The 21,098-nt window shown below is 52.8% G+C and overlaps 1 protein-coding gene across 1 annotated transcript; it reads left to right on the forward strand.

Moving 5' to 3' along the window:
- Nucleotides 1–303: 303 nt before the first annotated feature.
- Nucleotides 304–10,490, forward strand: LOC125918314 (mucin-3B-like). Its single transcript, XM_049624331.1, is given in 15 exon segments — nucleotides 304–316; nucleotides 3,173–3,338; nucleotides 4,745–4,985; nucleotides 4,987–5,597; nucleotides 5,704–5,861; nucleotides 5,864–5,899; nucleotides 7,118–7,232; nucleotides 7,352–7,411; nucleotides 8,256–8,380; nucleotides 8,998–9,044; nucleotides 9,372–9,437; nucleotides 9,439–9,554; nucleotides 9,698–9,878; nucleotides 9,946–10,024; nucleotides 10,348–10,490. Coding segments are annotated over 15 exon segments (2,157 nt in total).
- Nucleotides 10,491–21,098: the final 10,608 nt, after the last annotated feature.

The raw sequence follows: 21,098 nt of genomic DNA on the forward strand, positions 1-21,098 counted from the left end.
GCAGCTCTTCCCATCTGACACCTCCTGGGCTAGTCTTGTCTCCTTGATGTCTTCCCTTCCCACAGTAGTGAGGTCAGGAGGAGGAGGGGGAGAGAGGAGTGAGGTGGGTGCAGAGGTGAACCTGTGCTTGGCCCCCATGTCCAGCCGGGTAGCTAACTGTGCCTTTCAGTTCCTGCTGGGTGCTGCTCTGTGCGAAGGGCTGCTTCCCGTAGCTGCCCCCGGTTCTGGCTCCTGCTCTGCCGCTGCACCAGACCCATAAAGCTGCTCAGGCTCCTCGACTTCCTCAGGGTGCTCAGGACCTCCATGGGGGCCAGAGGTGAGGGGGGCGGGCAGAAAAAGGGCTGCAGCGACCCTCTGGATATTCCAGGGCAGAGGTGTGTGTGGGGAAGTGACTCTGAAGCCTAAGGGGAGGCTCAGGAGGGGTTCCTCAGAGCTTTGTGTGCAGGGACCACTGAGACAGGGGAGGAGGAAGGAAGCCGGGTCCAGCTGGTGCCGCTCTCCATCCAGGACCAGGCAGGTGGCAGGTGCATGCATCAGGAGGGTGGGCATAACCTCTTTCCGGAAGAGTGCTCTTCCCACTTTGATTTGGTTTCCTGAGCCCCACATCTCTTCTGTCCTTCCCCCCACCAGCCCCAGTGCTCCCTCCTCTCTGGACTCTTCCTTTACTTCCGGTGGTGCTTTTTCCATGATAGCCTTGACTCTGCCCCTGGAGACGTCTCCTCTCTCTGGAGACATCTCTGCCTTTGATCTCTGTCCCCTCCTGCAGCTCTGTCCCTATCTCTCCCATCCCCCACCCAGCCCATGTTTCTGGGCACAGCTGTCATTGGCAGGGCTGGGTTGGGGAGGGATACTGATTGCTTCCAAAAGGTTGGGTGTGTACCATCCAGTGTGAGGTCCAGGGCCTTCTCTCTTCTATTCCTTAGGAACCCCACAATTCCTCTGTATTTCCCTTTCCTCTGTCTCCTGGGGTCTGCTCCTGAACCCCAATCCTAGACCTTCCTAACCTAGGAGCCCACAGGCCATCCTCTCACTTACCTCTAAGGCTACCTCCTGGCTCTAGAGGCTCCAACCCAGGGATCTTCATAATCCTCACCCCCCATCTCCCTGACACACCCAGCTAGGCTGAGAAATGAAACCCCAGCTCTCAGAACAAAGATGTATTGAGTCCAAGGTGAAGAGGAGGCTGATGCTGAGGAGGTCTGGGCACTTCCTGCTTGCAACCACTGTGGCTGCAGGAGTCTCCCCGCCACTCAGCCCCAGCATTATGAGATCTCTGACCCTCACTCTTACCCCCTGTAAAATGGGGTTGATGATTATCTATGGAGTGAGGGGTTTATGTTTGTAAACTAATTAACCCAGTGGTCAAAATAAAGTGGGTGATAGAAAATATGTCTGTTTCCGTTAACACTTACTGCAAAACCTTCAGATTTTTGGGACCCATGCCTATCTGTTCAGCCATCACTTTCTGGAAGCTTCCTTCTCTGTCCAGTCTCTTGGCCTACTAGTGTGGTCCTCTCTCCCTGTCCTTCAATCTCAATGAAGTCTGAGCCTCAGTCTCTGGTTTTCCCTTTGCAGCTCTCTGTGCAGATTTCCCCTCTCTGACCCAATGGCTCCTGTGTCTATGATGTGTTCCCACCCCCATCCTGGGCTTGGCTGGGTTCCCTTGGAAGAGGAAAGTTAGCCCAGACAGCAGTGTGTCATAGGGCGAAGGACAGTGGAGAGCCAAAGGGTGGGACTATGGGCAGCAGGTGGTGGAAGAGGAAGGAACAGAGTAAGGGAAACATGTATGTGTGGAGAAAGAGGTGGGGTGGAAGGACCCTCAGCTGAACCTGCATGTTCAGCACAGCCATCCCAGGGCTAGAAAGTTCCCACTCAGAAGAGGAGGGCAAGGGACCGAGGGCACCCTCTTCAGAACCTCAAAGGCCCTAGCCCCAAGCTGCCCCTGATGGAGGGATAAGCAATGGAACTTCCTACCTTCTGTGATACATATCTGGAAAATGGGGTAGTAAAAAGCTTACGTGGTGTTTAGAGTGATGAAACAACCTGCAAATGAATCCCTCTGTTCTCTCGTCAATACAGGCACTTTCCCCACGGCCGCATCCACTTCCGCTGAGCTTCTCCCCAGAGCAGGAGTGGCTCACACTGCTCTCAGCAACTCCCCACGCTCCAAAAGCACAGCAAGGTGGCCACTCACCATCCCCAGCAGGGCCTCTCCAGCTGCCAACAGTAGGGAACGCACACTTAAAATTTCCACCACCTCCCCCTACTTTAAACCTATTTCTGAAGCAGTGCTCAAAACTACAGTCAAGACCAACACCTCAACCATCCTGATGTCCAAGTTTGTCATCAAGGTTGAAGCCACTCCACCCACCCTCATTGTCTCCACGAGCACCATAAAGTGTATCAATCCCACGAGCCTTATAATCACTACCGCTTACCCTGCCACCACCTGCATGACCCCAACTACCACCAAGAGACTCACCTCTGCCATGATCTCTCCTCCCATGACCATTACCACTCTGGGGAAGATGCTCACAGCCATGGCCCTCCTCTCTTCCTCTGTCCCAACCACGCACACAAACTTTCATATGCCCACATCCTCTACAACTGGTAACACAAACAGGATTAGCCTGACCACAGCAAGCATTCATACAACCAGGTGTCTTACCCCAATAATCGCTTCTACCTCTAGTGCCCCTTCTCTAACTGCCACGAACATCTCGGCAACAGTAACTGATCACAACTCTTCACCCATCGCCAGCACCATCTCAATTATGACCACTACTTCACTTCCTAACACCACCGTCACATTTAAAACTGCCACCACTCATGATCCCACACAAAGTGTATCTGCTTCCACTGAAGTGACTGCCACGCTAAGGACACCAACAACAATCGCTTTGGAAACAATGAGCTCCACGGAAATGAAGCTTACTCTGATGAGTGACACCGGCAGGGAAACTCTCATGACAGAAACTCCTTCGACTTCTCCAGGCATGTCATCAATCACCCCAAGAAATACAACTGTTTCTGCCACATCTACCACCTCTGAAACCACCCTGGAACCCACTACCACCCACATGACATTCACAACCACAGAACCACCCTTCTCCACTGCAGCCACTACACACACCGGGAAGACAACCATCACACCTCATGCCACACCCCCTAGAAAACCACACTTATTCCTACACAGGACATTTCCACAGTGTCTTTCATGACAGAAATTACTTCTCCTCCCACAATCGCATCATTAATTACTCCCAGGAATACAGTCAATTCTCTGACATCAACCTCTTCTACCCCAGTGACCGCCAATCCCTTGACATCAGCCACGAGTATGTGTCTGTCTTCTCCACCTGCCCCATCCACAAAACCAGTCTCCAGTTGGATCACAAACATTACCCCTATATCTACCTTGATTATTCCTCCCTATAACCCACACCATGTCCACCCCTACATCTCCCACTATTACTGACACCATAGCTGCAACTGAAATCACCACTCCTGTCAACACTTCCACCATTGCCACCTTGAACACAGCCTCTTTGCCCACTTCCTCCACTCTAGAAACTGCCTCCGCTGCTACTACAATCTTGGTAACAACAACCACCCCTAAAATACCACACAGTCCTCCAGGAGTCACTTCTTCAAACATCTACTCTACAGGAAGCACGACCACATCAGCAATAACCCCATCTCCCACCACTGGTACCCCGAGGTTAGCCATCACCATAAACTCATCCTCTGTTAGTACAGGCATGCCTGCCTCAACACTGACAACCATCACCCCCACATCCAGGGGTACCAATGGTTCATTCATTACCATTCCTGACCTCACCTCTACAAGCACTGTTTCCAAAATGTCTACAATCCCCACATGTATCATCCCATCTCCCCCAGCCACCCAAAATACAGACACAACATGCAGTGTCATCACAACCTGTTTCACAAGGCTTACTATGGTGCCCATGCTCACAAGTACCCACAGCACTCCCCCTCCCACCCTTGCTACACACACTCCAGTTACATATGCAGGCTCATCTTCCACGTCTACCAGCAGCAATGGGACCATTCGGACAGAGAGTACTACCTCAACTGCAACGAGCACAAATACATCACACACAAATGCTAAATCCACCCCGGCACCCACTACCACTGACACACACACAACATCCCCGACCACAGGACTACCCTCTTCTACTAGATTTACTACATACACAGGCAAGGTGACTGTCACACCCTCTCATGCCACATCCACCTGGAAAACCACACTTACTCATACTGGGGATGTTTGGACACAGTCTCTCACCGTGGAGATTACTTCTCCTCTTGCAACTGCATCATCAATCACTCCCATGAATACGGTCAATTCTCTGACATTTATCACCTCTACTCCAGTCACCACCAATACTGTGACATCAACCATGTGTATGAGTCTATCTTCTCCACCTGCCCCAACCGCAGTCAGTCTCCTCTTTGATGACAAACGCTACCCCTTTATCCACCTTGATTACTACCTTCCCTAGTACCCATGCTGCATTCACCCCTACAGTCACCATGGCCACAACTGAAATCACCACTCCCACAAACACTTCTATCTCTGCTACCTTGAGCACAGCCACTTCACCCACTCTCTCTGCCCCAGAAACAGCCATGACTGTTACTAGAATGTTGGTAACACCCACCCCCACAATATCACACAGTACATCTTGTGTTTCTCCTCCACTTTCCCTACTCTGAGTACATCTACAAACGCGCTAACTACTTCTTTCGGTACTACTATTTCCTTTTCAATATCCACAACAATAATGTCCTCTTCCCTATCCTCCGCCAGTGTAAATTCAATGCTCACGACCACCCCTAACTCTCTTCCTACATTCTCACCTCTCTCTGGCATGGAAAATACAGGGACTTCTGTCACTGCTTTCACTACTCTTTTTTCATCCGAAACTACAAGAACTTCTCCAACCATGTCTTCTCTAAAAGACCTTTGCGACTGAAACAACCACCACTTGTTTTATTTCTTCTACTACCCCATGTCCAGAATCTATATCAGTTACGATAGTGCCTGCCTCTCCCACTACTTCATGTATGGAAATGGGTCCAAGTAGTGAAGTTACCTCGATGCCTAACATCCCAATGTTAGTGTTCACCTCTACTACTGAGATGGCTACCTCCCCTAGTTCCACCAGTATGACAACTGTGTTTCCTAGGCATACGGACACTTCTGCTTCCGTTCTGGAAACTCATCCTACCAACAGCATAATGGATGCTCCTAGTTCTATCAGCACTGGGACTGTCCCCAGTTACACGGTTTTGATAAGCACTCAAAGACCCACCAGTGGAAGCTGGATGAGCACCAATTCTGTAACCGTCCCACATATGCCTGGCTTCATGAGCCTCCCACTGACCATGAAACCAAGCAGCAGGTTTCCAACTGCCATGGTGACTTCAATCAAGTTGACTCACTCCACCCCACCCACCATCAAGATTCCAGAAACACCGGTAGTCATCTCTCAGACTACCACCACCCTTATGTCACCCAGGGCAACTTCAACCACTACTCAGATGACCACACAGTCTAGACTGACTACACCTCAGGTTGGACTTACTGCTTCCCTGTTCCGTCTTCTCTCTCCCCTAATAAATTTCTGTGTCACCAAGGGCAAACCCTATCTTGAACTTCCCTTTCTTACTGTGTTGCCCAGGCAACTGTGACCATGGTGGCACCTGGATGCAAGGCCTATGCCACTGCCCTTTGGGGTTCTCTGGGGACCACTGTGAGCTCCAGGAGATCAGGTGCCAGAATGGAGGTAAATGGGATGGCCTCAAGTGCCACTTCCCTAGCATCTTCCATGGCTACTGTTGGAGTTTGTGGTGGAAGAGGTGGATCTGGGTGAGTTGTCAGAGCCCTGCCTTTTGCACTTTCTCCTGGGAGGTGCCACTGGCTCTCTCTGGGCCCAGCCCTGCGGTTACCTGTTAGTATTCATGCCATTTTGCCTAATTCTGCCATCCTTGCCTTCTCTCTCACGCTTCCCTCTACCTCACCTCATGCCTCTTTTTCACCCTCACCTCCAGGAGGTGGTTGGGCCACACTCCTTCCTGTGGTCTCCTCCCAGCCTGGGCTGCTCGGAGCTGTATTAACTTCTAATTGCCACTGTAACAAATTATTACAAACTTAGCGGCTGAGATAATGCAAATTTATTATCTTACAATTCTGTAGAGTAGGAGTCTAATGTGAGTCTTACTGGGCTAACATCAAGGTGTCGGCAGGGCTGTGTTCTTCTCTGAAGGCTTTAGAGGAGAATCCATTTCTTTGCCCTTTTCAGGTTCTGAAGCCTCTCACATTCCTGGTCTCAAGGCTCCCTCTCTCCATCTTCAAAGCCAGCAACATTTCATCTCTGTGTCTTTCTTTTTTTTTTTTTTCATTTTTTAAAAGTTTATTTATTTTTGACAGAGAGAGAGGCAGAGAATGAGCAGGGGAGAGGCAGAGAGAGATGGAGACACAGACTTGGAAGCAGGCTCCAGGCTCTGAGTTGTCAGCACAGAGCCTGACGCGGGGCTCGAACTCATAAACTGTGAGATCATGACCTGAGCTGAAGTCAGATGCTCAACCAACTGAGCCACCCAGGCGCCCCATCTGTGTCTTTCTTCTGTAGTCACATTTTCTTGTGACTGATTCTGACCTCCTGTCTTTCTCTTCCACTGTTAAGGACTCTTGTGATTATGTTGAGCCCACCCAATAATCCACGTTAATTTTCCCATTTTAGTCAGATGATTAGCAATTTTAATCTACATACAATCTTGATTCCTCCTTGCCATGCAGCATAACATATCCAGAGGTTCTGGGGACTAAGACATAGGCATCTTTGGGAGCCATCATTCTGCCTCCCACTGAGGCAGACAAGGGAGAGACCACAGGTCCGACTGCTGTGCCTCCTTACCTCTAACCTTTCCCTCACCTTGGCACAACTTATCCTAGAAGTCCTATCTCCTTTCCTCCTACCATTCATTCAGTCTTCAGGGAACATGGAGAGGAGTGATGGGATGAACCTCTGGATTGTGGTGGTGTCCATGGTGGTGAAGTGACCAGAACAGGGCATATTGTGCGCAGACACTGTGGGTGCTGAAGGGGATATGGAGGTGTCTGTTGACCAGGAGATCTCCCCTGACCTCAATGACAACACTTCCAAGGCCTATGAGGATTTCAGCGACACCTTCTGGGATCAGGTGACGGGAAAGGGGAGGGAACTCAAGGGTCTTTCCTTGCGGTTGAGCTTGGGCATCTGGGTACACTCAGGTCACGAGGTTCAGGTGCAAGTGGAAGTGCAAGGATCCTGGCATTTCGGATGCAGAAGATTTACCAAAATGTGCAGGGATTCAAGGATGTGGAGATCCTGTCCCTGAGGCAGGAGACCGTTTTGGGGCTGTGTTGGGTGGGGGAAGGAGAATGAAGGGTGGGGGAATGGAGAAGCCATCCTTTCCTTTTGGAATCAATCAGATTTCAAAAAGAGAGAGGTGGAGGTAGGACATAGGGGAACTAATAACTCCATGGGGAATTTTTTGGATCATTTTCTGTAGTCATTTCTCTGTAGCAGAGATGCCACCTTCCTTTTGAAGCATGGTTGGAAAGAGAGAGATTACATGGGACATGCAGGGAGGTGGCGCATAAAGGCTTATGGGAAGCCTGGTGTCTGGACAGTAGCTGGTTTCTCTCTGGCTGGCACCTGGCCTGCTGAGTGGTCAGCCCGAGTGAGGCAAAGTGCCCAGGAGGGCCTGGTTTGATAATGGCTTGATGCAAGGCAGGAGAATGTCAATCATTCCTTGTCCTGCCTTCCAGGCTGACCAAGTCAGGGATGCTGGTGGGTCCTGAAAATAATGTGTCTGGAATCCCAACTCATTGCCTCTGCCTTCCTCTCACACCAGCGCACTTGTGGTTGGTCCTGGAGATGACCTTTTAAAGACCTATGTGGGGGCGCCTGGGTGGCGCAGTCGGTTAAGCGTCTGACTTCAGCCAGGTCACGATCTCGCGGTCCGTGAGTTCGAGCCCCGCGTCAGGCTCTGGGCTGATGGCTCGGAGCCTGGAGACTGTTTCCGATTCTGTGTCTCCCTCTCTCTCTGCCCCTCCCCTATTCATGCTCTGTCTCTCTCTGTCCCAAAAATAAATAAAAAACGTTGAAAAAAAAAAAAAAGACCTATGTGCCCCAGGCCTGGGCACCTTGTAAGACACCCAACCTTCTCGATCCCCTCAGGAATGGCAGCATTGTGGTGCCCTTTAGCCTCCAGCTGGAGAGCGAGTATGAGAAGGTGAAGACAGTCTTGAAGGAGGAGCTCCAGAATGTCAGCCACAATGGGGACAGCTGCCAGAGTGAGTAGAGTAAGCCAAGACCGGAGGGAGGGGTTGGGGCAGAGCCACCAGCTTGGAGAGGAGCCTCTGGGCTCCGGTGCCAGCCCTGGGGTAGGTCTACTGCCAACTGGGCCAAGGATGGGGTTAAGGAGGGGCTAGTCCGAACCTGGGTGCTGGGGAAGACTCCTTGAAAGTTCTGCTCCAAGTTTTCAGGATGGCTGAGGATGCTTGCTTATTCGGGGGAGATGAGAGAGGCAAGAGTCACCTTCCCTTGCAGCCCCTCCACATGTCCCCCACAGTGGCAGAGCCCTCTCTGCCCCTCCCCAGGCTTCCCTGCTCTGCTTCCCTGTTCCTGACCCTCTATTTATTTTTTAAAGGTGTGTGTGTATGTGTGTGTGTGTGTGTGTGTGTGAGAGAGAGAGAGAGAGAGAGAATGAGCAAGCAGGGTAGGCGCAGAAAGAGGGAGACTGGGAATCCCAAGCAGGCTCTGCACTGACAGTGCAGTTCAATGTCATGAACTATGAGATCATGACCTGAGCCCAGTTCAAGAGTCCAAGGCTTAACTGACTGAGCCACCCAGGCACCCCTGTCCCTGACCCTTTAACCTCCATCAATTCCACCTGTGCCTGTGTCCCCCCCCCCCCCAGCCCTGTGTTTTAGGCCTGACTCCATCAAGGTGACCAACGACACCAGGAAGGAGCTGCAAAGGGCTGAGTGGCCCCCGGAGGTCGTGACTCTCCCACCGCGGACATCTGCCCATTGACATTCTTGGGGAGGAGGGAAGATCTTTCAGGAGGCAAGTGGCGTGGCCCCGGCAGGGCTGCCCTTCTTGGAGCTTATTAGCTTCTCACCTGAGGACCAGCAGGGAAGGTGAGGGTCTTAGGGGCCGACCCTCCCCTCATCTAATCTCAGGGTCCACTCCACCACGCCCCACCCTCGGAAACGTAGTTTCTCCCATCTGTTTTCAGCGTGATTATAACCAGGCCCCTGAATAGAGTGGATGAGGTCCTTGTCTCTCTGCACCCCCCTCCCACCTCCAGCCATCTGTCGCCGGGCCACTGCCAAACGCTATGAGGATTTCTTCTTCCCCTACGATGGAGGAGAACGGGCTCCGCTGCGTCACCAAATGCACGTCGGGCGTGGATGGCGCCATCGACTGTCACCAAGGCCAGTGCCTTGTGGAGAGGAGCGGTCCCGCTCGCCGGTGAGATCCTGAGCACCCCCGGGAGCCCCACCCCGGGGGGGCCCCCCCCCCCGCCCACCTGCCGGCGCCCGCGGAGTCCAAGTATGTTAGCCGACCCGCCCAGATGGTGGTGAGGGTCTGTGACCTGTGACCCCCTGCTCCAGCTGCTTCTCCACGGACACGCGCTGGTTTTCGGGCCCGCGCTGCGAGGTGGCTGTCGCCTGGAGGGCACTGGTCGGGGGCCTGACGGGGGCCGCGGCCCTGCGGCTGCTGGCGCTGAGCATCTTCGTTGCCCGCTCCAGCACAGCCGGCCGAGGCGGAGGCAGGGGAGCGCGTTGGGGGTGGGCGTGAGGGCGGCAAAGGGGTCCCCGCTGGGGCGGTCCTGCTCTGCCAGCGCGTCGCCCCAACTCAGGTCCTGGGGCGGCGACGGATGTGGGATGAGGACACTGTGGGGACGTTTTCGGACTTGGGCTTGGAGGACGAGCGAACAGGTGAGTCCTGCCTCCCAGGGAGGGGGGCAGAGGCCTCCCTGGGCGCCACTGCGGGCCAGGGGAGGACCCAACTACCTCCCTTGCCCGAGGCAGACACGGACCTCCTGCCGGGAAGCTTGAGTAGCCACTTCCCTGGGCACCCCCCGAAGGAGGCGCGGGTCCTGCACGCGCCATCCCTACAGGGCAGGCACTGGGCACAGGAGCCCCCCTCCCAGGCCTTGCTTTCCCCACCCTTCCTTCCCTTCTCTTTTCCTGCCCCTTTCTCCTCTCTTTCCTCCTGTTCTCCCCCCCCACCCCCCGCCCACCCTTTTCTCTCTCTCTAGTCAAGGATGAAAACTTCCAGGTGGCCTTGGAGGACGTGGACATCAATGTGAGCGTGAGGGCGCCAAGGGGGGATGGTGAGGAGCTCTCCCAGATCCAGGTCCAGAAGCCCTCCCGCCAGCCACCAGGGCAGGGGCCGGGCTAGGACCAGGAGGCAGTGGCTTTCCAGCCAGTCTGAGCAGGGTGGCTCCCTGTTCCCACTCCCTCTTTCACACATATTCTGTGGCGGGTGCACATCCAGAGACCTGAGGTGGCCTCGTCCTTGCTGTGGGCCCTGCGCCTCCCCCTCCCCCCCTGCCTACCCTGCCCCCAACGGTGGGAAGGAACCATACGCACCGCATCCGTTTTGAGAGATGGCCCGAGGACTCGTGCAGCGCCGTCTCCCGGTTACCTTGGGCAAAATCCGACCAGCCCCGATCCTCATCCTTCTCCCAGCTTGGGTGAAACCCACCTGGAGACCCGGTTCAAACCCAGGCTCCTCTACTGTGGGACCTCGGGCAAGTCAGTAACTTCTCTGAACCTGTAAAATGAGTATAGCATACTCGTGCTGATACCTTGAACGATTGTTGCGAAAACTAGATGTGCTCCGGCAGATCTCTGTCCCAGTGCACCTTCCTGTGTCCCCACATGCTTCAGGGGTCTGGGACCTCAGTCTCTATTCTCCTGTGCATCTCCCTATGCTTTTTCCCCACCCGCAGCTGGAACCACCCTCCCTCCTGCTCCCTATGGAACTCCTTGCCGCGTCCCTTGCCCCCACCCTTAAATCTCCCCCTTGTGAACCCACTGCTTGACTCACTCCATGCCCCAGCCCCCAGCCCCGTCTCCCCCAGTTTGTCCCTTCCCCTGTCTTTATGACTTCAGCCCTAAATTCTTACCCCTATCCCAGTGCCCCCATCCTAAATCCTCCCTCCTCCCCCGACACCCGGTTTCCAGTTATGTACAGATGTCCCCTGCCTCTCAGGTCCCCCGCTGCTGCTTCCCAGGCCCTGGTCTCCTGTTCTGAGGCTCCATTCCTTCTCCCTCCCAAGGACACTGGACCCCAGTTTTCCGGGGCCTCAAGAATGAGCAGAAGTGGAGCCCTGAGATGGAGAAGCCCTCTCAGCTCCTTGGCCTCATTCCTCTGTCTCCCCTGTTCCCCTCCACCCTTCCTCACCGCTCCCCTCTCCCTAGCCTCGCCCCCATCCCTGCAGTAACCTCAGGGGCCAGAAGTCCCCAGCCTTCTCTGCAGGAACATCTCAAGTGCAGACGGGAAGTCTGCCAGCCTCCAGTTCTCCCGTGTGAACACAATATGGCATTTCTTGTAAAAGAAGTTGCTCTGTGTCTTTCTGCTTCTTATCTCATGGCACCTCCACTTGGAGAACAGGGACTTCCAGAGGATATGTGGGAGGGCCTGGGAACACTGGTTTCTCCCAGCAAGCAAGGAAGGCATCTGTGGGCTGTCCTCCGGGCCATGACTTTCTTCCTCGAGCTCGGGGCCTGTTTTCTTAGAGAGTAGGTGGCTGGGGGAGCCACCAGTTCAGCAGCAGGTGGGGGCCTATTGGGTTTATCCTCTGTGCCCTTCCTCCCTTGACATAGGAAGGTCAGGGCTGGGTCGGGGGGCGGGGGGTGGGAGGCCCAGGCTAGGTCAGCTGCCATTTGCACTGGTGGGTAAATCTGGTCTCCCCAAAGATCTTGGGCCTCCCCAAGCTTGGGTGGCAGATACACTCATGCCAGAGTTTGCCATGCTTTGGCGTGGGCCCTCCCATTCCCACTACTGTGGGAAGCTGGACTGGAGCTGAGGGTGCTTGGGGCTGACAGAATGAAGTTCTTTGGGTAGGGGTTTGGAAAAAACCCCTGAGATCTTTGCCCTGGACAGAAGAGGGACTGGCGTGGCTGGGGGTGGAGACCAGGACCATAAAGCCTCAGGTGTGAATGGGAGCCCCACCCAGGAGAAGGGTTGGTGGTTGTGAGCCCCGGGGGGCTGGGGGGGGAAGGCACTGGAAGTTTGGAAGGGGCCAGCTTGAGGTGGATGATGGAGAAGGAAGGCTGGAAGAAAGAGGGGCTTCTCAAGGGTGGGGTGCAGGGTCCTTCACTCAGCCTGGCCTGTGGCTGGCCGGTCCTGGAAGGACCGTCACTCCTCCCTCCATAGTTACCCTCTCCCTGCCGTTTCTTGGCCCCCGCCCCTTGGTAACCGTCAGACACTCTTCGCGCCTCTGGCCTCCAGTCCCTCCCTCTCACTCTGCCCCACCCATGACTCTGGCTTCCGCTGGAGAGACCCTGGCTGTGGGCGGTCAGCTTTTTTGGAGTTAGACGGGAAGGTTGATAGGCTGCCCTTTGGCCAACTCCCTGTGGTCACCACACACCATCCACCCAGCCCCATCACCCCTACTCTGGGCCAGGCGTTGACCTTCCCCAAGGCAAAGATCTCCGGGGTCCTTTAAATAGCTGGATCCCTCCCTGGGAGCTCTCATTTCTTGGTCCCTCCTCATGAGGGAAGACCTTGCGTCCAGGGCCCCATCGGGAGATGCTGGTGATCTGGATCCTGACACTGGGTCTCTGGCTCTGGGCACCTGCCCCAGTGACACGGGGTGAGTGAGACCGGGGCTGGCACTCCCTGGGGGGCCAATGCATGCTGGCCTCAGGCAGGGTTCAGGTGGCTGGCTTCCTCCTTTTCCCTCACTCCCTTTGCAGGGGACGGGGCTGCCAAAGAGCTGGACCTGGGCTGTGACCTCATCTTACCTTTGGGGGTGCTAAAGGGGTCACTCTGGAGACATGTGGGTCCAGAGCAAGGGGCATGGCCTGTGTTGTGCAGTTGATGACCTATGCCAAGCCCTGACCCGGGGGCTGAAAGGGGGCTGGCCTCCCCCCGTCTCCCTTCTCCAGCCTTCCCCCTGTGGGGAACGGGGACTTTTTCTTCACCTGGATGGTGGCTTCTGCCTGCCTTCGTCCTGTGGCCTGCATCTGCCCGGGAGGCCGGGTCTTTCCAAAGAGGCACCGAACGGGCTGCCAGCCCTGGGGGAAGGAAGGATCCAGCATTTAGCAGCTTCTCCCTTGTGTGGGAAGAGCTCAGGAGAGCCTGGGAAAGCCCCTCTAGTTACAAATGGTTGGAGGGCTCGGGGCGGGGGGGACACAGGTTCTGGGTCCTTGTTGAGCCTGTCATGGCCATTTCTCTGGGAAGCAACTGGTTTCAAGCTGATTTCCCGTGGGGTCCCTCACCAGAGCAGACTTTCTGAGCCCCCACCCCAGAGACCAGGAAGAACCGGAGGGAAGGGGTGGGCAGGACAGATGCTGGGGTGAGGAGTGCTGGGGGGAGTGAGCCCAAGGCCCCAGGTAGAAGAGGGGGCTTTTGAGTTGAAGGCCCTGTAGGGTTGTGGGAAGGGGTGGCGAGTGGGCAGGGGGAGATGGGGAAGGGAGTCTTTGGTGCCCTGCAGGGCAATAGTGAGATAACCCACGCAGGGAGTTCTGAGACGTCCCCCTCACGAACACGGGCCCTTAGGCGCCACCATACCCTCACGTACCTGCTTCTCCCCTGCCCGGACACCTTCGAGGCCCAGAAGCGCAGCCCTTGGGAGTTGCCAACGGGAAAGGATGAGAGGCTGCGGGTGTGAACTTTGTGGATTTCAGGACACCAAGAAAGTACATTAATGATAGCTATATTAGCTTTTAAAAAAATGTTTATTTAGTTTTGAGAGACACAGAGAGAAAGATAGAGTGTGAGCAGAGGAGGGGCAGAGAGGGGGACACAGAATCCGAAGCAGGCTCCAGGCTCGGAGCTGTCAGCACAGAGCCCTATGCGGGGCTCAAACCCATGAACTGTGAGATCATGACAGGAGCTGAAGTCAGATGCCTAACCGACTGAGCCACCCAGGTGCCCCTATATTAGCTTTTTTAAAAGAAAGTTCATTTATTTATTTTGAGAGAGAGCGTGTGCATGTGTGTGCGTGTGTGCGCGCACACACACACACACACACACACACAAGAGCAGGACACAGACAGAGGGAGAGAGAGAATCCCAAAGCAGGCTCTGTGTTGTCAGTGTGGAGGCTGATGCCGGGCTTAATCCCACGAGTCATGAGATCATGACCTGAGCTGAAATCAAGAGTCAGACGCTCAACCGACTGAGCCACTCAGGGGCCCTTATAGTTTTCTTTCTAATTTGCGCCTTCCTCTGGGTACTCCAGTTCACTGTGAGGACTGATGAGGTTTTGGACAAGCAAACAGTAGGGAGAAGGAATGCCAACCTGAGAAGGTAGGAAAAACACCGGGACAGGGCTGTGCAGGGGACATGTGCGTAGGAATGCCCCAAAAGTAGGGGCGCCTGTGCGGGAGGGCGCGTTGGGAAAGTGAGGGAGCGCCCCTGGGTGACCGAGGCATTAAAGCCTGATGGAGGCTTTTGGACACCAGAGGACCTCTGTGGCCTGAGCAGGGGTGGATTGCCCTGCCAGGGAACACTCTTGTCTTGCCCTGAGAGCCATCCTGGCGTGGCTCCAGCCGGGAGCCCCCCTTTGCCGGATGATGGGCTGTGGGGGCCCCGGGAGAGGCTGCCTTAGAGCCTGTGTGAGTGAGAGGGCAGGAGCCTCTTTCTGGTGCTTGACAGAGGTGACCATGGAGATTCTGGGGGTAGCTGTCCTCCAGACCCGGGGCTCGGGGGTGGATGTGAATAGGACACAGTCTAGAATTCTCCATTTTCTATGAGCTACAGGGACCACAAAGACCACACAATGCTGTGGATCGACATGAGGGTTGGAAGCCTGTGTCCTGTTTCGTGTACACGAAGTTCTAAAGTGTTCACCGGAAGGGTATGGGAGGGAAGCTCCTCAGGCTGGCTGGGGGACAGGGTAGAAATGTGTGTCGTGGAGGGGCTGGGGCCGGGGCCTGAGGGGTCAGAGCTCTGTGGCCTAGAAAGATGAAGGCGGAAGTAGAAACGCCCAAGCACAAAATCGAGAAGAGTGTGGTGAAGCTGACAACAGATTTGTCCACAGTAGACAAAGGGACAACCTTTGAAACTTGCCTGGAATAAATTCGAGCAATTAAAAGGAAGTGTTTTACACGGACGGTAGTAAACTTACTGAGCAAACACAAGAGGCCTGCTCTGCCTGGGCAGGTGCTCGGTGCTCGGGATGAGGGAGGATGAATAAGCCAGTTTATAGTCAGGTTTATTAGATGGCACCATGGAAACAGTACAGGAAGGACCGCCACCCAAGCCCGGTGGTGCTGGAGCTCAGAGAGGGGCCCGTGACCGAGAAGGGCAGGCGGGGTCCCAGAGGCTGCTTCCGCCCCGGGGCGGATCGTGGAGACCACAGGGAGAGGTGGCATTGAAGTTGCTAACTGTCGAGCGGAACCAGAGGACACACTGACACTCAAAGGCCTTAGATCAATTCAGAATTGCCAAAGGCATACCTAACCATGGAGAAAATTGGAGTATCGATACAAAAATTCCTTGGGCACATGGGGAGGCCTCACTGAGCCTGGGGTCTGGGCATTATATTAATAAACTGGGCGGCTTCAAACAGCAGAGATTTATTCTCTCATAGTTCTGGAAGCCAGAAGTCCAAAACGAGGTAGCTTCAGGGCCTGGTCCCTCCAAAGCCTCCAGGGAGGGATCCTGTCTTGCCTCCTCCAGCTTCTGGTGGCCCCGGCGTTCCTTGGCCATGGTGGCATAACTCTGATCTCTTCTCTCATCTTTGCGTGACCTCCTTCCCTGTGTGTACAATCTTCTTCTCCCTTCTCTCCTAAGGATATGAGTATTTGGATTTAGGGTCAGCCTTAAGTTCAGGAGGATCCAATCCTGAGATGCTTAACTTGATCACATCTGCCAAGACCTTCTTTCTTTTTATTTTTTATTATTTTTTAAGGTTTATTTATTTTTGAGAGAGAAAGACAGTGCAAGTGGGGGAGGGGCAGAGAGAGAGGGAGCCACAGATTCCGAGGCAGGCTCCAGGCTCCGAGCTGTCAGCACAGAGCCCAATGCGAGGCTTGAACCCACAAACTGTGAGATCATGACCTGAGCTGAAGTCAGATGCTTAACCGGCTGAGCCACCCAGGGGCCCCTCCAAAGACCTTCTTTCCAAATTAGGTCACATTCCCAGGGGGCTCTGGGGTTAGGACTGCCACATATCTTTTGGGGGCAGTGGGGGATACAATTCAATCTGTTCCACCAAGCTTCCACGGCAACCAGAGCAGCTGTCTTGTCTTCAGGGAGGCTGTGGGCAGGGGGAGGGGAGAGAGCTGGGGCGGCTTGGCCTGGCCTCAGCCCTATTGCCACTCTGCCAGGTGGGATCGGCCTTAGAGAAAAGGAGACAGGCCCAAGCCACTGAGCTCATGCATGGCAGGGCTGAAAGTGCTTCCGGGGCTGGGTGACCAAAGCACATCCCAGTGGCTCCACACTCTTTCTCTTGTAGAATCTTCTAGAGGGAGCAGTGTGGTCAGGGCAGGCATCATTCATCTCCCTTTTCCAGGGGGAAATGGACGTTTGGAGAGGGTAACTGCACGAGCTCCTACAGCTGTGTAGTGGCTGATCCTGGAGGCACTCATGGGCCCTGCTCGCACCCCAGCCTTCGGGGCTGCTCCTGTGGACCCCATTGACTGAGTCCACCTCAGGCACAAATGTATTTTGGAGGTGGCAGGAGGAAACAGTCTCACATCTCGGTGGCGGTCTTCAGACTTGCTTTCTAGGGCTTTTCCCCAAGAAGGCCACCAAGTGAAAGACTTGGCCAGCTACCTGGCTGCCTTATTCCACTGCTTAGCTTTTTAAGAAAATCTAAACACCCATAATGCAAAGAAGTAAAAACTGTCAACAGGGCAGGAAAGTAGCAAATTTTGCTTGTTTGGTAGGAGAGCTAGTGTCTTTGATGGTGAGTTAATGCAACTGCAACATAGGCAAATACGGTTGACCCCTGAACGACACAGGGATTGGGGCGCTGACCACTGTGTAGTCAAAAATCCCCATGTTACTCTCGACTCCCGCAAAACGTAACTACTCACAGCCTTACTGTTGACCAGAAGCCTAACCAATAACATAAACAGTCAATTGACACATATTTTGGGTGTTCTGTGTATTATATACCGCATTTCTACGATAAAGTGAGCTAGAGAAAAGAAAGTATTATATTACAAAAATCATAAAGAAGAGAAAATACATTTACAGTGCTGTCCTGGAAGAGATCTGTGGGCAAGTGGACCCATGCAGTTCAAAGCCGTGCTATTCAAGGGTCAGCTGTAGACCATTTTTGTTAAGCATTTTGATCACGAGAGTGTGAGGAATCCCAGCTTGGGAATCATTAACCATGAGTGATTTTCCTGCATTTTCCAAGGTGTTGGATACATCTAACCTTTTATTTTTATGGCACATATATTTTAAACATGATACCATGAGTGCATGTTTGTTGTATAACATAGGGAAAATATAGGCAAACAAAAGGAAGAAAATTTTGCTTAACCTTACCACTCAGAGAAACATTGTGAACATTTTCGTATATTTCTGAGTATGTGTTTAGATTTATTCTATTGGCAGTATGTGTTTTAATGGCCATCGATATTCCATTCTTTTTTTTATACATATAAATATTTTAATGTTTATTTATTTTTGAAAGAGAGAGCCGTCAGCACAGAGCCTGACATGGGGCTCGAACTCATGAACTGTGAGATTGAATGGCAACTAAATAGAGTAAACGGTATGAATCCAGGAATAAAAATGAAAGACAGAAGGATGTCCGAAGTCCATTTCGATGAGTGTCCTGGCCTTAGTTGGGGTCCCTGGTGGCCCTCCATGTCCCTGCCATGGCCTCACCAATCTCTGTGCCTCTACCCTTGTTGCCCCTTCACTCCAGGGCTCTCTTCTTCTAAGGTACAGTTGGGACCATGGCCTTTTCGCTGGGCGTTCTTCACTCATTGTTGCTCCGCCAAGTCCAGAGCTGGCCTCACCCCTGCTTTACTAGCCTTTGCTCTGCCCCACTTCTCTCTCTTGGATGCTATCCTGCCAGCTGGGTGAGCTTGGAGAGAATTTAACCTTTGGAACTCTAGTTAATATTTGAGATCGAAATAGTAATGCCTGCCTCACAGAATAGTATTATGTAACATTAAAACATTAGGAAAAAGAGTCCAGTGGACTTTCCAGTAATCATTTACTCATTTACTTCAGAAATGCTCATTGAACACCCGCTGTGGGTCAGGCTGAACAGGACAGAAGTGCTCTCTGTGATTGGGGAGACTCTGCTCTGGGGAGGGGTGAGGGTCAGTGGATTGTGCAGGCAGTTCCCTACACAACCACTGAGTTCCAGTTGTGATAAGGCTAGTATGGGACTCTGATAGGCGGCCAATAAATGCCAGCCCTCCCCACCTCTATTCATTCTTTGTGATTCAGTTAGAGACACCACCATAAACTGCCTTTATGTGTCTTTTCATTGTTTGACTTGTCACAACAAACACAGTCTACTTTTATAACTTAAAGAGTCCAGTAAAATTTATAATGCCTAAATCCATGAAACTCTTTTAAAGAATGGGAAAACAGCAGCCCAGATATTACTTTCTTTTTGAAGTCTTTCTTGATAAGAAAGGCATAGGGGCTGTTCCCTCCCTCCTCACACCCCCCACCATGGTCGCTCCCACCTCCCTTACATGTGGACCTCCACTACCCCCACATTGCCCTGGAGGGCCAGGAGCCCCAGCGAGGACTGGTTTGGGGGGGGGCTGAGTGGCTGGCTATCCCTGGCGTCCAGCATGGTTCTGGCAGTCACAAGGAACTTCTCTTTGGATGATAGCCTGGACAAGGGTGGGGCAGAGCTGAGAAGTGGCTTTCCCAGGGGCACACAAGGTAGAGAGACTGAGGACTGCAGTAGCCTCTAGGTCAGATACAAAGGGGGCTTCAGAGGGGCGAGTGGATGAGGTGTCCTCAGAGGCAGGAGGACAGAGTGGCCAAGGCTCAAGGGAAGGATGAGAGGAAAGAGAAAGCGGCTCTGAGGTCCTATAGCCATGCCTGGGTTTACTCTGAGCCTTGCCACCCTCTGCTGTGTGTTGACCAGAGCCCCTGTGTGCTGCCTCTCTCTCTGATCCTCCTTATACCCATGACTCAAGGATGCCCTCCACCTTGGCAGCCTCCCCAGCTCAGGCCCTCTGCTCCCGTCATGCTGAATTAGGCAAAGTCTAACTTGGAGGCAAGAGCATTGGGCAAAACAAACATATCTATTGTCTTAAAAATAGCCAAGCAATCTTTTCAATCTTTCTCATTAATGTCAAATTCTAAAAGTCTTAGCCATTATTACACCTTTGACCTGAACTCATCCACCAGTGATTTGGTAGTGCTCTTCCCGAGATGATGGTCTGCAAAACCAAGGATCCAGAACTGTTGATGTGAATGACCCAACCTGACTAATTGTCCACTCCCCACTTACCCTGGATTCCAGTCCTTGTTCAGTTCCTGGACCCTCCCTATAATAGGGAGTGAAAATGGGGTATCTGGAATGGCAGAGGGTGGCCCTGCCCTGAAGGTTTCCATGGTCATTTCTGCCAGTGGCAAAGGTCCATCCTCACGAGAGGTGAGAAAGGCACAGTTCCAAGGCATCTTTGGGGAGGGAGGAGGAACTGACAGGAGGGACAAGAGGCTGCTTCTCCTGCCCTTTTGAGGAAGTCCCCTTATACAATCTTGTAGAATTCCTAAGACTCCCTAGCTTTATGGCACTATTGTCACAAAGATTCCTTCCATATTTGATCCTACTCATTTCATAGGCAGGACAAAGAGGAGACAGGATTATAGTCCCCCTTTATGTAGGAGAATAGAGTCTTACACATGTAATCACATGGTCTAAGTGGCGAAGAGATGTCAGAATGAGACCTCCAGTCCCAGGAGGCATTCCCAGCACTCTTACTATTAGACAACTATAGTTTATTGCATGGGCTGTGGGGCCAGGGAGGAGGAATGGCTCACCTGGGCTACAGGGTGGCCAGGTAAAAGTGATAGAGTGGCTAGCCCTTGAGTAAGTGTGTCTGGAGAGAAAGGACAGGCAGTGGGTGAATTATCCATGGCGATGTGCTTTAGCTCTCCTATTCTTCTTGGGTCTGTGAGAACTGTTAGGATAGAGTAGGGGGAGTCTCACATGTAAGAGATGGGGAAGAGATTTGTCAGACTAAGTATCAGCCAGATGACTTAAGGTGACTATGTGGTTTGCAAATCACAGAATGCGAGGAGCAAAAGAATGCGCATGGGGCATTTGTGTGCGTACAACTGTTCTTTCAAATTGATGCCAGAGTGCCCAACTAAATAAACATGTCCCAGAGTGCTTAGGGGAGAATGTGTAGGCAATTTTGGGCAAAATATACATATTTTTGGAGGGCAAACAGATTTGTCAAAATCCACAACCATACAACTACTAATCCAAGTCATAAATCACAATCAACATCCAGATCCTTATCTAGTGATACCTTTCCCTCTAGACAAACTAGTATATTCCAGAAAAGACAAAAGTTTTAGATAACCTTTGGTAAGGTGTCCAAATATATAGGTTCCCTGATACTTCTTATAAGTTGTCCTTCAGTATCATAGGTTGACCAGCTATCTGGAACAGATTGTCACTAAGATCGATTAGTGACAATTGTGAACAGATTGTCATACTCCTGCTGCCTCAGCACAGACAGATTTAGGCCTCACAGAAGGATCTACTCTGCACACAGGTACCCCTGATTTGTCCAAGAGTGCAGTTATCCCAGACAGAACCGTTACTAAAGAGGAGGGACTTTCTGCTTCCACATCAAAAACCACTGAATCCTTTACTACAAAGGA

The sequence above is a fragment of the Panthera uncia genome, unplaced genomic scaffold (genome assembly GCF_023721935.1).
Source record: "Panthera uncia isolate 11264 unplaced genomic scaffold, Puncia_PCG_1.0 HiC_scaffold_672, whole genome shotgun sequence".
NCBI classification, from domain to species: Eukaryota; Metazoa; Chordata; class Mammalia; order Carnivora; family Felidae; genus Panthera; species Panthera uncia.